At 39.1% G+C, this 13,149-nt stretch overlaps 1 protein-coding gene across 4 annotated transcripts in view; it reads right to left on the minus strand.

Moving 5' to 3' along the window:
• The window catches only part of hdac7a (histone deacetylase 7a), an 84,660-nt gene that overhangs the window by 49,420 nt on the left and 22,091 nt on the right, over nucleotides 1-13,149 (minus strand). For 3 of the 4 annotated variants that reach the window (XM_088082494.1, XM_088082497.1, XM_088082495.1), the window contains exon 2: nucleotides 10,990-11,058. In XM_088082494.1, coding sequence (XP_087938620.1) covers nucleotides 10,990-11,058 — 69 coding nt within the window. Of the gene's footprint in view, nucleotides 1-10,989; nucleotides 11,059-12,059; nucleotides 12,134-13,149 lie in introns of all 4 variants that reach the window. The other variant, XM_088082496.1, reaches the window with a different exon arrangement.

The raw sequence follows: 13,149 nt of genomic DNA on the forward strand, positions 1-13,149 counted from the left end.
CTCTTACTTCTTCTCAAAACCATTTATGAATGTCGTGCGAGCTCGTAAAAGAAGAATCTCTGTAAGCTATTGCATCCTGCTCCACTTCAAATAAGCAGGTGCTTAAGGATTCCGCCAGGTCTGCATGCCAACAACAATACACCCATTTACATAACTCACACACACAGGTTACAGACACACACGCACATAAACATTCCATGTGTCCCTGTCATCTTTCGCTCAACCTGGTGTTGCAATCTGCCTGAAGCTGGAAACTTTACAACAAATCATTCATCACGCACAGACACACTCACATGAATGAGTGAACGTGAATGCCTGTCTGTCAGAGAGCAGACACCAGGTGTGCTGTCCTGTTTGACAAACTACAGTGAGTCGTCCTCCTGCTGCACAGACAGCAAAGGCAAAGCTAAGAGTTCCCACTCAGGACCTCATAAACACTCTCATCTCTGTTTCCTGTGTTTAACACTATCTGCTGAACCAGCCAAAAACTGTAAATCTGCTGTGTGATTGACAAGTGATCTATTGGATCTCACCCCGCTTTGCATCTTCAATTAACTTATTCTGACAACAAAATTCCTCTCTTTAAACAGCCATGCTTTGAATCAGCTGATGATCTATGCAAACATATTTATTGCTGCCTGTAGGTAAATTCTGTTTTTGGTGTCATCCTCCATTAGGAGGTCAGAGGTTACAATCAGTTACAAACAGATGAGCTGAGGCTGGAAGGCGTTGACTGCTTTGCCCGTGGACACTTCAGCAGTGTTAACACGGAGGCTGGATTCAGCCCTCTCTGTTTGAAGTGCTTGCAATGTCTCCTCGCTTTTAATACTAAGAGAATTAATAAAAAAAATGTATTCAGCTACATGTTAGGTAAAGATATGTTCACTATTACTTTTGTTTTTCTTTTTCAAATGTACATAGTAATTCTTAAAAATATTTTTTAAATGTTGGAAATAAAGTATATTCAAATTCAAATCATTGCAGCTAAAAGAATAATTGTTTTATAGGGATGAATTGATTTATCAACTGAACATGCATTCCTACTGTTTTAATATCTAATCATGAATGTTTAACTCATCAGGAATGTTAAGTTTTATGGAACACCAGACAGGAGTAAGAGCTGTGGAAATGCCCTTTGGCAAAGCACTGTTTCCTCCAGCTGATGCAATACAGCTGCTCAACAGTCAACAGCAGCTCTGGTCATACTGGGCAGTTCCCAGCAAAACCTTTCATCAATCAGCAAAAACACTATACATAAGGTGTAAACATAAGGTTGGAAAAGACCTGCTTTAAATGTATTTGCTCAGTCAAGCTCTCAAGTATTTTCTCAGAACAAATTATTTTCCCTGCGGTGTCGGTGGACCTGAAAGTGAAGATCTTTGAAGTTTGATCTACGCATCTTCAAAAATTCAGGATGACAAATTAACCTGAGTATTTCTACAAATCTGTCAAAGCTCTCTTTTGCTCCATCACGCTCCTGCTTTTCTAAACATCAAACACATTCTCCACATTTCCCAACACAGATAAAGCCACTCAACGCAGCAGCTCACTCAAAGGGATCTCCCCCCTTTATCTTTGATAACACACACACACACCCATCAGATGCAGTTACAATACACTCAAAGGGCACAGTCACACTTCTTACTTTGAAGACAACATCGGATCAGGCAGACAAATATTAACGCCATACAACTGTTAAGTGTCTGTGTTTTAATTTTTTCTCACAAATTCTTTGCAATGCTGAGAGGGAAATGATTTCACATGAAGTGAATGATCTTGCTGGTTATCAGTGGTGAAAACAGTGAGTCATGAAAACAGTGGTGACTTGGTGACCGATGCTCTGATAGCCTGTGGTAGTGGTTGAGAGATTGGTAGCTACAATCTGCAGCAAAGGCTTTTCTGCTGATAAGAACAGGAGCAGGCCAGCTTATCTGCTTTTCCTGCTGAAGCCTCAGTCTACCATGCAGACAGGATAAATTTCGATTTAACTCAGGAAATTAAACACAAAATGAAGCTATTTAGCAAACTGACTGTCTTGTCAATAAAACAAAAAACGTATCTTCCCTAACTATAAAGACTCATCTGCACAAAAAAACAGGATGAATCTTAACCCTTTGAACTTGAGTAAATTGGTTTGATATCTTTCCAAAACATGGTGAGGAAGTAACATCAACTTGACAAGACATGGCCTAAAAATTCGCAAAAAATAAGTGAAAAAATTACTTACTTAAAATAAGCACAAAAAAGTTTCTTTAAAAAACAGCAAAAAAAAAGAGAAAACATGTATTTATTCTATATATTTATTCAAATAAATTCTGTAATATAATTTTAAATATAAAATATTGTTTTTTTGCACATTTTTCCTTTTTGCATTTTTCTAATAATCCTCCACTCTTTTTAAAAACTAACTTTGGGATAATTTTCTCCTCACCATTTACTCATTTCTTGCAATTTTTGGGAAGTTGGTCATTGCCTTTTTTCCTCATGTCAAAAAGGGTCAAAAAGCAAGCAAAAGGCATCCGAACCCCCAGCAACTTTGGAGGGTTAAAATGAAGGCTTTTTGGGTGTGTGAACATAACCTCTTGCGCTGGCTGACTGCCAGAACAACTAACATGGAAAAACTTTGGTTCCTGTTGCAACTGCAAAAGATTAATGAACCAAAGTGTATGTGTGAAAACGGATTTGCTGACAGGAGTCTGACATCTCCCAACGTCTCGTACTTCCCTTTCTTATTTTCATACATCTTTGGATCTCCCTAGGTCTATCTCTATATACTCTGGCAATCTACTATTTTTGATTCCTTTCCTTTTTTTTTATCTCTGTTCTTTCCTTGGTAAAAGTTAAAGTGTTCCAGGAAGGCAGCTTCATGAATATGCACAGTCACACTCGGCTGTCTGCACGGACAACAAAGGAAGAAGACATTAACATTCCTGCACATGCTCTGCACTCTGGTCAAGGATGAACACACACACATACACAGGCAAAAAAAGAATCTATAGGCTAAATAACACAGTCATGGACAAACTGTGAAACACTGATACTGAAACACACAGACGGGTGTCCCTTTAACAAACACTCCTAGATGCAAAAAGAACATTTTCTACATTTACTTTCTTTCTGGCATCACCCAAAGTCCCTCTTTTGCCTCCAGCTGGTTCAGAATGCAGCAGCGTGGCTTCTTGCTGGTTATAACAGACGACATCACATCACCATAATTCTGTCTTGTGTCCACTGATTCCCAGCAAGATTTAAAATTAATTTTAAGATCCCACTTTTTCAGTAAGTTTGCATTTGTCCCCAAGCTGCCTAGCAGAAATGTTGAACCCATAAGAGCCAGTTCACAGCCTCTGATACTCAAGTGTGGCCTTTCTGACCATTCCAAAGTCCGGGCTTCAATCTAAAGTTAACTGTACTTTTGCAATCAGGGCTCCTCGGCTTTGGAACAACCTGCGTCAGGAGATGAGGCTTGCAGAATTCTATTAAATCACTTCTCTCTCTTTTTTTTTTTTTTTTTTTATAAAAAAAGATGAATGATGAAAAAGATCAATAATCACTTATAGCTACATGCAGGCAACTTGACACAAGGGACTCCAAAAAGAAATAGCATGTAGTAGAACCATAGATTTAACTCTGCACATATTAAGTGACCACAACCAGACACAATAATTATTTGCTACCAGTCGAGTATTTTGATTTCCTTCCATTTGCCAGGAAAATGTAGCAGACATGTGCCAGATGTTCTACGTATGATGCCACCCGTGTATTAGCAAATGTCGGATGTGTCAATACAGGATTTAATGGGTAAAATTATTTATTAGATACAGGGAGGAATTACCTAAAAAAAATCTGACTTTGTGCACACTTTGCGAATTTGACTGAGAAGCACAGTGAGCCTGCGTGCTTCTAAATCACTGCACGTGTATCACTGTGCATCTCTTATACTTCCTCCTTGTGATTTTGAACCTACTCTACTCGGCACAACATCTACAGCTACTCCCCAATCTTTCTCACCTCTGTGCAATACATTTGTCTGTTTTCTGCACCGCTTGTGTGCATCTGTCTACACACACACACACACACAAAACCTCTGTGCACACACTCACAAACAGACGCAAAGACAAACGTTAAATAAACATGTATTGTGTCTCTCCTTCTCCACTTCACTAGGTTGCTGAGATTATCCTGAATCTGTAAACATCACTGGAGACCATTCATCCCATACACACATTCACAGTCAAATGTAAAGGCAGGAGTCTAAATTATGTTTTGATTGCACTAACAACGGGCTATCTGATCTGATATAAGTGTCAGTCACCTTAGTGATCTGGAGTGAATGTTAGCTGTCCATTAATCTCTGCTGCGACTTAGGTCGGAAGATGTCAAAATACGACGAGGAGACTAGTTCAGAAAACTTGTGATTATTGCTGGGATTAGCCTTTGATAAGATATAAAACTGTCATGTAATCTATGTGCATTAATCAGCATTTCTAACAGAGCTGCATGTGTGAAAAAAACAGAGCATCAAGGTTTCGTTTATTTACGTTTTAATCAGGATTTAGATGCTTTCATTTTCATGGAGGCATCTAAGAATTTCCTTCTCGCTGTATGAGTAAAAACAATATTGGCCAACCCCTAATTTATAGATTACTTTTGCTACTCTTTACTTAACAGCACTGCGTACCACCTGGGTCTGGTAGAAGTCATTTGGCAGCTAATATAGTCATCCCTACCCAACAGCGTTGCCACAGAAACATTGTGCCCACCCTCCAATCTCCCTCCAGCTCGCCCTGGTGAGTAAGTAACTTATTTTTGAGCAGTAAAACCCCTATTGTATTGTTGACTTTGTTATTGCTGTTAGCTCTGTTAGCAGTGTCAGCACAGCTGGTGGTGCTAACATATAGTTCACAATACTGAAAGTGCTGAAGTGTTGAAAGCAGCTAAAATTAGGCTGCTCAAAATTAAGCAGCTTATTCATTGGGGCGACCTGAGGGGAGGCTGGAGGTTGGGCACAATGGTTACATGCAAATGCTGTAGAGACTATATTGAAAGACAGACAGCATGACAGTTCCCCCGAACATCTCAGCCAGCGCCTGGTGTCTGGCTGCAGTACAGGTCATAAAGCCTGCCCCCTCTATGTTAGTGATACATAGAGGGGTGATCATATAAGTTTTTCCCAAAGATGGTTTCTGTCATTTAAGGTAGTTCTCATCCCCCTGATGTTTTTTCAAGTGACCACTTTCTGATAAGTTTGGTTTTAATGAGTTTTTCAATTCGACAAAAAGAAGATTTTTTGCCATGATTGGCAGGTGTGTGTGCCAATCTGTGCGTGAATACTCAATGGCGCTGCTTGCTGGGCCGGTGTTTCGGTGGGAACTCTACAACCACCAGATCAGTGCTGCCAGACTCTAAATGATGTCACCAGTGCAAGATCGCAGTGGCCGTATGCCAGATATTTTGACTTCACCTAGGCATAGCAAGGATGCTACGCAAGGAAGCATGCGTCATTCACAGGCCCTACAGTTTATGGTGTTTCCACATGTTAACCCTGCTGGTCAGCTGTGTGTCAGCAAAGCCAACAGAAAATAAAAGGCAAGAACATACTTCACAAAACACTGAAATTTCAACATCTCTAAATGGATAGTGCTTTGTAATGTAGCATGAAAGCTCACTGACGCAACAGAGAAGCAGCGTGAAAGAAAAGATCTCTTGTATTTCACGTCTTTTTTTTCATTTTATTTTGTTGAAAATTAACCAGTTAGTTAGTAATTCATGAGTATCGGCTTATCAAAAGCATAACTCACATAAAACAGAAGTAAATGGTACAACACAAAACACTTGAGACTCAAAATGCATATTCAGATCCAAGACTTTTGTTTTCAACCCTATTCCACTTTCATAAACCTTCTACTTTGGAGCAGTCCGAGGGACTGAGGTGAAAATTGAATCCCCCCTCTCCCAAAATGCCACAGGAATAAACCCTTAGAAAAATAATTCCATCAACTTCAGTAAATGGGATTAAGTGTGTCTATGTGTATGTGCTTGAGTGTGTGAAAGAGAGAGAGAAAGAGAGTTGTCCCGAGGGGTTTGCTGACTGCGGCTGGAGGCCAACGAGAGACCAATTACCCAGCTGACCACAGCAAGGAGCCTTTAGCTCAAAGGTTAATACAACAGAAATTGATTTGACACACTACTAAAATGTTAAGGACAATGTTACCTCGGGCCAGCGTGCGCACACTTACACACAAACCTCTCTGTCCCATTTACACTAAATAAGTGCGGGCTGATGCTGAGAAACACACAATTAACAGACATGAAAAGTACTACACTGCACACACACACAGTGCCATGGGCCCCCTTGGAGGGTATTATATAACATTACCCCTGACATATCAAGTGATTTCATGCACCTCGAGGCAGGACAATTGGGCCATTTGTTCAGCAAGTCAAAAATAGCCGCCTCCTTCATTGCCGTCTACTATTACTACCATTACTACCACAACTACTGCGCAGTTTGTGTCTGCACTATGTTTTGGCTTTAAGGGGCCCCACAGTTCAAAATGACCACAATATATTTGCCGAGGTTAATATGGTTGTTGATCAGTACAAATAAGTCAAACCGTTTTTGTGGCCAGCTGCTGGGATTTAATGACTTTATACTGCTCTGGAACAAAACCGCTACACACACACACACACTGGAAATTCAATACGGAGTGTAATTTAGTGTTGAATAAATAGTGTAGTAGCTGCAGCAGTATTAGCATTCCAGTATGTTGTTTAGTGACATATTACCTATGTGCTCAATAAAGACTGAACCTGTTGATTAAATGGTGAAGTGAAAACGGGTTACTCAGACGTATAAAGAAGTGAGGAAAATAAGTGGAAAAAGGAGGAAAAAACATTAAACCAGAGTTACAGTTCAGCAGAAGCTCTATGGAATAAAGCTTTCTTAACCACTCACTTCTACTAATTACAGCATTTTGATTCTACCCCCAAAATATAACATTTTTATAATTTTTTTCAACTTGTTTTGTATAAAGGTTTAAGATTTGACAATGATATGAATATACTTTAATATTAATCTAAAAATTTTAAAATGTGAAAATCCAGCTCTGTGGGGTTATTTTAAAATGATTTGTGTAATAAATTTTCATTAAAAAATTGAAATGCATAGCCTACATACAAATATTCTAATATTCTATGTTCTGAAGAAAAAATTAAACGTAAAGCTTAAAATTTAGTAGTTAGTAGAATTTAGTAGTTCCAGCTTTTAAAATGTTGATATTTGTGGTTTCCTTAATGTTCTATCATACTGGCTATTTGGGGGGTGTTATACTGCTGCTTGGACAAAACAAATAATTCCAATATGTGAATTTAGGCTGTGGGAAATTATGAGGTGTTTTTTTCACTATTTTTTTTTTACTTTTTAAAGGGACAGTTAACCCCTACATCAAAAATACATATTTTCCCTCTTATCTGTAGTGTTATTCATTTAATCTAATTATTTTAGTGTGAATAGCAGAGTGTTGGAGATAGCAGCCCTAGAGATGTCTGCCTTCCCCTGATACAGTATAATGAACCTAGATGGTACACAGCTTGTGGTCTCTCAAAGAGCCAAAAAATACATTTGAAAAATTCAACAGCAATAACTCTTTCCAGAAATCATGACCCAGTTACTCAAAATAATCCACAGACCTTGTTGTGAGCAGTTTCAAGTAGGAACTATGTTCTTTTTTCAGAACTAGCCTACACCGACTAATCGAATCGAATGCACTAATTGGCAAGAGGCTTGTGCTCGCAACAGCATAAAATGTAAACATTAATGGCTTCCTCCTCTGCTAAGCTGTAACATTAGCAGGCTTAGTGGTGGTAAAGTAAGCTAGCAGTTGCATGCTTCCTTCTGCACAATGATAAAATTGGTGGGTGTAGTTTGGTTGAAAAAAAATAGTTCCTATATGAAACTGCTCACAACACGTTTTGTGGATTATCTTGAGCAACTGGGTTATGATTTATGGAAAGACACAATGCTGTTGAGTTTTTCACATGTATTTTTTTCTGCTTTCAGCACCACAAGCCAAGTGCCATCTAGTTCCATTATTTCGGAGAGAAGGCAGACATCTTTACGGCTGATACCTCCAACACTCGGCAACTCGCACTGAAGCAATTTAGACTGATAAATAACACCACAGGAAAGAGGAAAAAATGTGTTCGTGATTTAGGGGCAAATGGACCCTTTAAAGTCAAATTAATGAGTTAAATATTATAAATAGAATGGACAGATTATTCAATACTAAAAATAATTGTTATTTCAGCCCAAATCACATGTATACTTCACTGTGTGCATCCTCCATTAGTTCTTTTCATGATCACTTTATCAAGCTCTTCTTTCTTCCGCTCTGTCATTCATCACAAACTGCTCACAACAGTGACAAAAAGAGGCAGAGCGCCCAGATCAGCTGATCCTAGTGTTGTTACAAACCAGGATCAGGAAGAGGATATGCGATCTCCACTGCAGCTAATACAATCGTGCCTGTTGTTATCTATCCCTACAGTTTCTCCCCACTGTATTCAGTGAGCCAGAGGGGTCAGAATAAAAGACATACAAATATTCAGAGAGGGAAAAGAAAACACGGACAGAAAGAGAGTGTACTGTAAGAGAGCACAATGCATGTAAAAAAAACAAGCATTGAAGTCTTTTTTGAGGGGAGTTTTAGGGCGAGTTATTGGGTTAAAATGGGAGAAAATACATGGGAAGAAATCCTGGTGGCCTGCAGGTCTATTGCAGCAGCACTATGTAGTTTTAAAAGGCTGTTTTGAGCTCTAGAAGCTTTTAAAATGGTGGTTTTACACACATCTGGCTCAGACTGCTGCCACCTTAGATTGTTAACCTCAAACTTCAGAGACGCCTGGCATCAGGGCGCTGCGCCCAACACTGAAAATGGTTAATTGTGAGGTTATGCATGTTTTTGTGTGTGTAAGTGAGCAGAGAAAGATTAGAGAGGAAGACAAAGGAGAGAGAGCCAGTGTCAGTTGCCCTGCGTGGACAACACACATGTAACCGGACCCTACAGCCACGGCCATGACCTCACCGGGTTTTTCCACAGGCATGCATACACACACACGCACACACACACACACACACACACACACACACACACAAACGGAGTACATAGCGGTGCCCTGGTTAGCATACAGTCAGCGGAGCCTGGCACAGCGAGAGCCGGCTCCCATTCAGAGAGTCATGCATTGTAATCCTACACAGTGTGATCACACAGGCATGCTTCACAGTGCAGAATGCTAATCTAAATGAAAAGGCAGGACACAATGAAACAGGCGGGTGACTTGTTCCTGAAGGGCGGAGCTAATGCATTTTGATCTCAGGTTAAGGAAGAAACCTTGGAGAGTTTCCCATGTGAGTCAGCACTAACTAAGCTGAGTGAGGGGAAGCAGAATGGAGAGAAATCGGTCATAAAGACATAAAAAATGCTGCTGTCATGATGGAAAATCATAGTTATTTTAACAAAAGACATACCCAAGATGCCCACGTCATATTCTGTTGTAAAGTTAGATTTTTCTTAACGCAGGGTGAGATAAGTGTATAAGGGTGAGGTCAGGTTCACATCCTGTATCTAGCAGTAATCACTGTTGACATTTGCATTGTCTAACCATGACCACATTCAAATAAATGCAACAATAATGTGACGAATGAAAAACAGTTGCAACTGAAAATTTGTGGGAAAATATTTGTTGGAAATAATAATTCCAGATGTTTCTAATGTTTGTTCAAATTGCGTAAGAGGACAATTTGAGAATGTATTTTGTTAGCACTTTGAGCACCACAAGCCGAGTGCCTTCTAGGTCTCAGCTTGTGCCAGACCACAATAAAAGGCACAATCAAGGAAGTAAAAGTGAAATTAGTGAAGTAAAATCTGCTTCTGCATATTAGCTCTAGTTTTACATTTCCTGCAAGACTAATAAGAATATAGGATTAAATAACATAAAAAAATAACTGAAACTCAATATTTTTTATGGCAGGGTTTCCCACACATTCATTTATTCATCATCAATTAAAACATCTGCTGCCGCTTGTTTTCTATTTTTGGAGGTTGACCAAGCCCTGTCGAAATATAGGTCCATATACCGTTGGATAATACAAACTACACTGTCAGAGAACAGAGTGTACTCAGTGCACAGACGGAGCAGCAGAAGCTCAGTCAGAATGAAAGTGAGGCCTATCTGTTTAGTCTGCTGGGTCTAAAAGTGTGCATTCACTCACAGCAGCTGCTTCTTTTATCCATCAATCTGATCTGATCAGCACTGAAGGGATCAACAGATCAATTATCCACAGTGCGTATTACAAACTGCTGCTGAGGAAAAAAAGAACTTGTGGAGAGCTCCGCCTGAACTAGTCCATGAACCCGCAAAAACCTTTGACATTTGAGGGGGGACACAAAATGATACAAAGGGACACACACACATTAAAGGGAAAAAAAAGATTGCTGTCCACACCCCACCCCCGTTGTCAGTTAACAGTACATGTATAATTTGATTCTGTGGGAAACACCGTGTTCCCCAGCAAACCATTGAAAAAAAACAACATTTTGACACATAATAAACTACACGTCTGCATGACCTGCAGCAAACCAGATTTCTAAACCCACACGTAAAAATACAGCAGGCCGACTGCGTCTTTCCAACTAGGCCAACACCTGTTCTGTACTTTACTGTGCTTCTCTGAAAATCAAACCGCTTAGATCATTCTGCACTGGAAAAACTGCTGTCACCCAGACTGTGTAATGTGTGTACGCTGTTAAAAAAAAAAATGTTGTAAAGAGGACAAGATGTTGTCCTGAGGGGGTTGACTGCAGACTGGCAGCATTTTTCCACATGAATGTTTCTGCACTGACTAAAATATTACCGACCCATAACACGACCGCTTATTAAGTTGCACTTGGTATTTAGTGCATTTTCTTTAGAGGTTAAAAGTCCTACCTGCCACTGTGTGAAATATGTTGTCCTGTCTGCTTGTCCTTATGATATTGCCAGAGGTGCTGATTCCATCTGTAGAGACAAACAGAGAAATAAATGAGTGATATGCAGCTCATATACACAAAATAAAACAAAAGTAAATAAGCAAATGTTAAAAAATGGCAGCTCTGAACTACAACCAATGGCTATTGCTTCTTTAAAATTCTCTTTAATACTGCGAAAATAACTGCAGGACACCATAAACTGTCCCAGAGAAGTAGTTGCAATTCCTACTAGCAGCCAACACAGGCACATAAAAGTCATAGATGACTTAATGCTCTTTAAAGATTTATATTAGCAGACTTGGCCACCTGATGGGTGCGGCTTCTGGGCACAATATGAGCTGCACCTGTGATGTAAGCCTAAAACCACCAGGTCGAATATTTGACCCGGGTTTTAGAAACATCACAAAATGTATATAGCAGTGGTGGCTGGGCCAGCAGAATTAAAACACATAAATGTGACGAATTAAGTAGAAAAGTGTACAAGTCTGCGTATGTTTTTATGGGGTTTTTTTTTTAAATCTAAAGAATTTTTCTCTCACCCCACTGATGTGTGTGAGGTAGCAGAGGTGTATGTGTCTAGGGGAAGCAGGGGTAGGGCTGCAATGGTATAATATGGTGATTTCATAGCACGAAAGCACTGCATTTTAACAGTTTAACTGTACAGGCTATGGTATTACACAATAATCATTATTATTATTATCAGTTACGGTGACACTCAAAGGAAATTTAAAGAGTAGGGGTATAACTAAAGTGTGAAACTATTTTTGAAGAATGGAAGTATGTGTAAAAAGTCTCCCTTTTGGAAAAAAAAAATATATACATATATATATATATATATATATATATATATAGAGAGAGAGAGAGAGAGAGAGAGAGAGAGATTCTCTGTCCAGTTGTATTTTTTTTTCACCATACATAAGCCAATGTACACGGTATGCAACGCTGTACATACCACGGTATACCATGAAAGTGGCAGTAGTGGATTAATTACTGAAAAGCCATATTTGAGTAAAAGAACAGATATCTTACCAGATAAAGTCTTGGGTAGAAGTTAAAGTCACTTTTTAGAATATTACTTGAGTAAAAGTCTTCTGGCATTCATTCTGGAATTGAGTATCAAAAGTAATTTTAAGATATTAAATGTACTTAAGTATTGATAAGTATTGAAAATAAGAGTGCAAGTAAATGCTGATAACACACACGAGAGAAATGTATTGTAGTAAAAGTAGCCTATATAGGAAATGTAGTGGCGTAAAAATGAAAGTTGACAGAAATATAAAAAAAAAAAGTTAAGTACAGATATTTAAAAAAAACAACAACTCTGCAACCCTCACACCCTCAATATTTAGAACATGTGCATTTATCCTCTCCCAGTAACAGAGTAGCCTTCTTTGATTTTATTAGGACATTTAAATCACAAAGTGACACATAAAAGGCGCAGACTGGTACAGACTGCACCTCATAACTGATTGCACCAGAATGTAGGGAATTATGTGTTTGATACTCAAAATGTAGGACCCCCAAATCTTCATAAGTGCACCCCTACTGAACAAACTACGCCCCTATAAAGTAGACGTGACCTGTTGCTGCTGATGCTGGTTTACATCTGAAAGCTCGGGTCAAACAAAAGGGTATATAAGTATGGTGTGTGCCTCACAGATTTCAACGAAACCTTAAAAAATCTGTTTACGAAAATAACCAAAAAGTGACTGACATTTCTACAGGTTTCTACAGCGAGTGTACAGCACTCGGTATTAGGGTGACTTTAACCCACTTCATTACACTTTAGTTTGTATGATTTTTTTAAAATAAAACGTCGTGTCTATGATAAATAAGGAGTCAAAACTGCCTTCAAGGTAGCCCCAGACAAGCATGTATAACTATAAGAACGCAAAAACAATTTTTCAGAGACAAAATGTAGTTTAAAGATACAGCATTTTTCAGTTTTCCGATAAGATTTAAAGTACTCCCTGACGCACTTTTCTGTGCTCGCGAGCAATTAAAACAGAGCAAACACCTGCGCAGGTACTAGCCATATCTGTTCTGAGCAGTGCAAAAGTCCCATACAAAAACAGCACATTTTAAGGGCACAGTCTACGAACTTCCAGCTGTTCTCACA

The sequence above is a fragment of the Plectropomus leopardus genome, chromosome 9 (assembly GCF_026936395.1).
Source record: "Plectropomus leopardus strain MGB_pleo_1.0 chromosome 9, ASM2693639v1, whole genome shotgun sequence".
Classification (NCBI taxonomy): Eukaryota; Metazoa; Chordata; class Actinopteri; order Perciformes; family Serranidae; genus Plectropomus; species Plectropomus leopardus.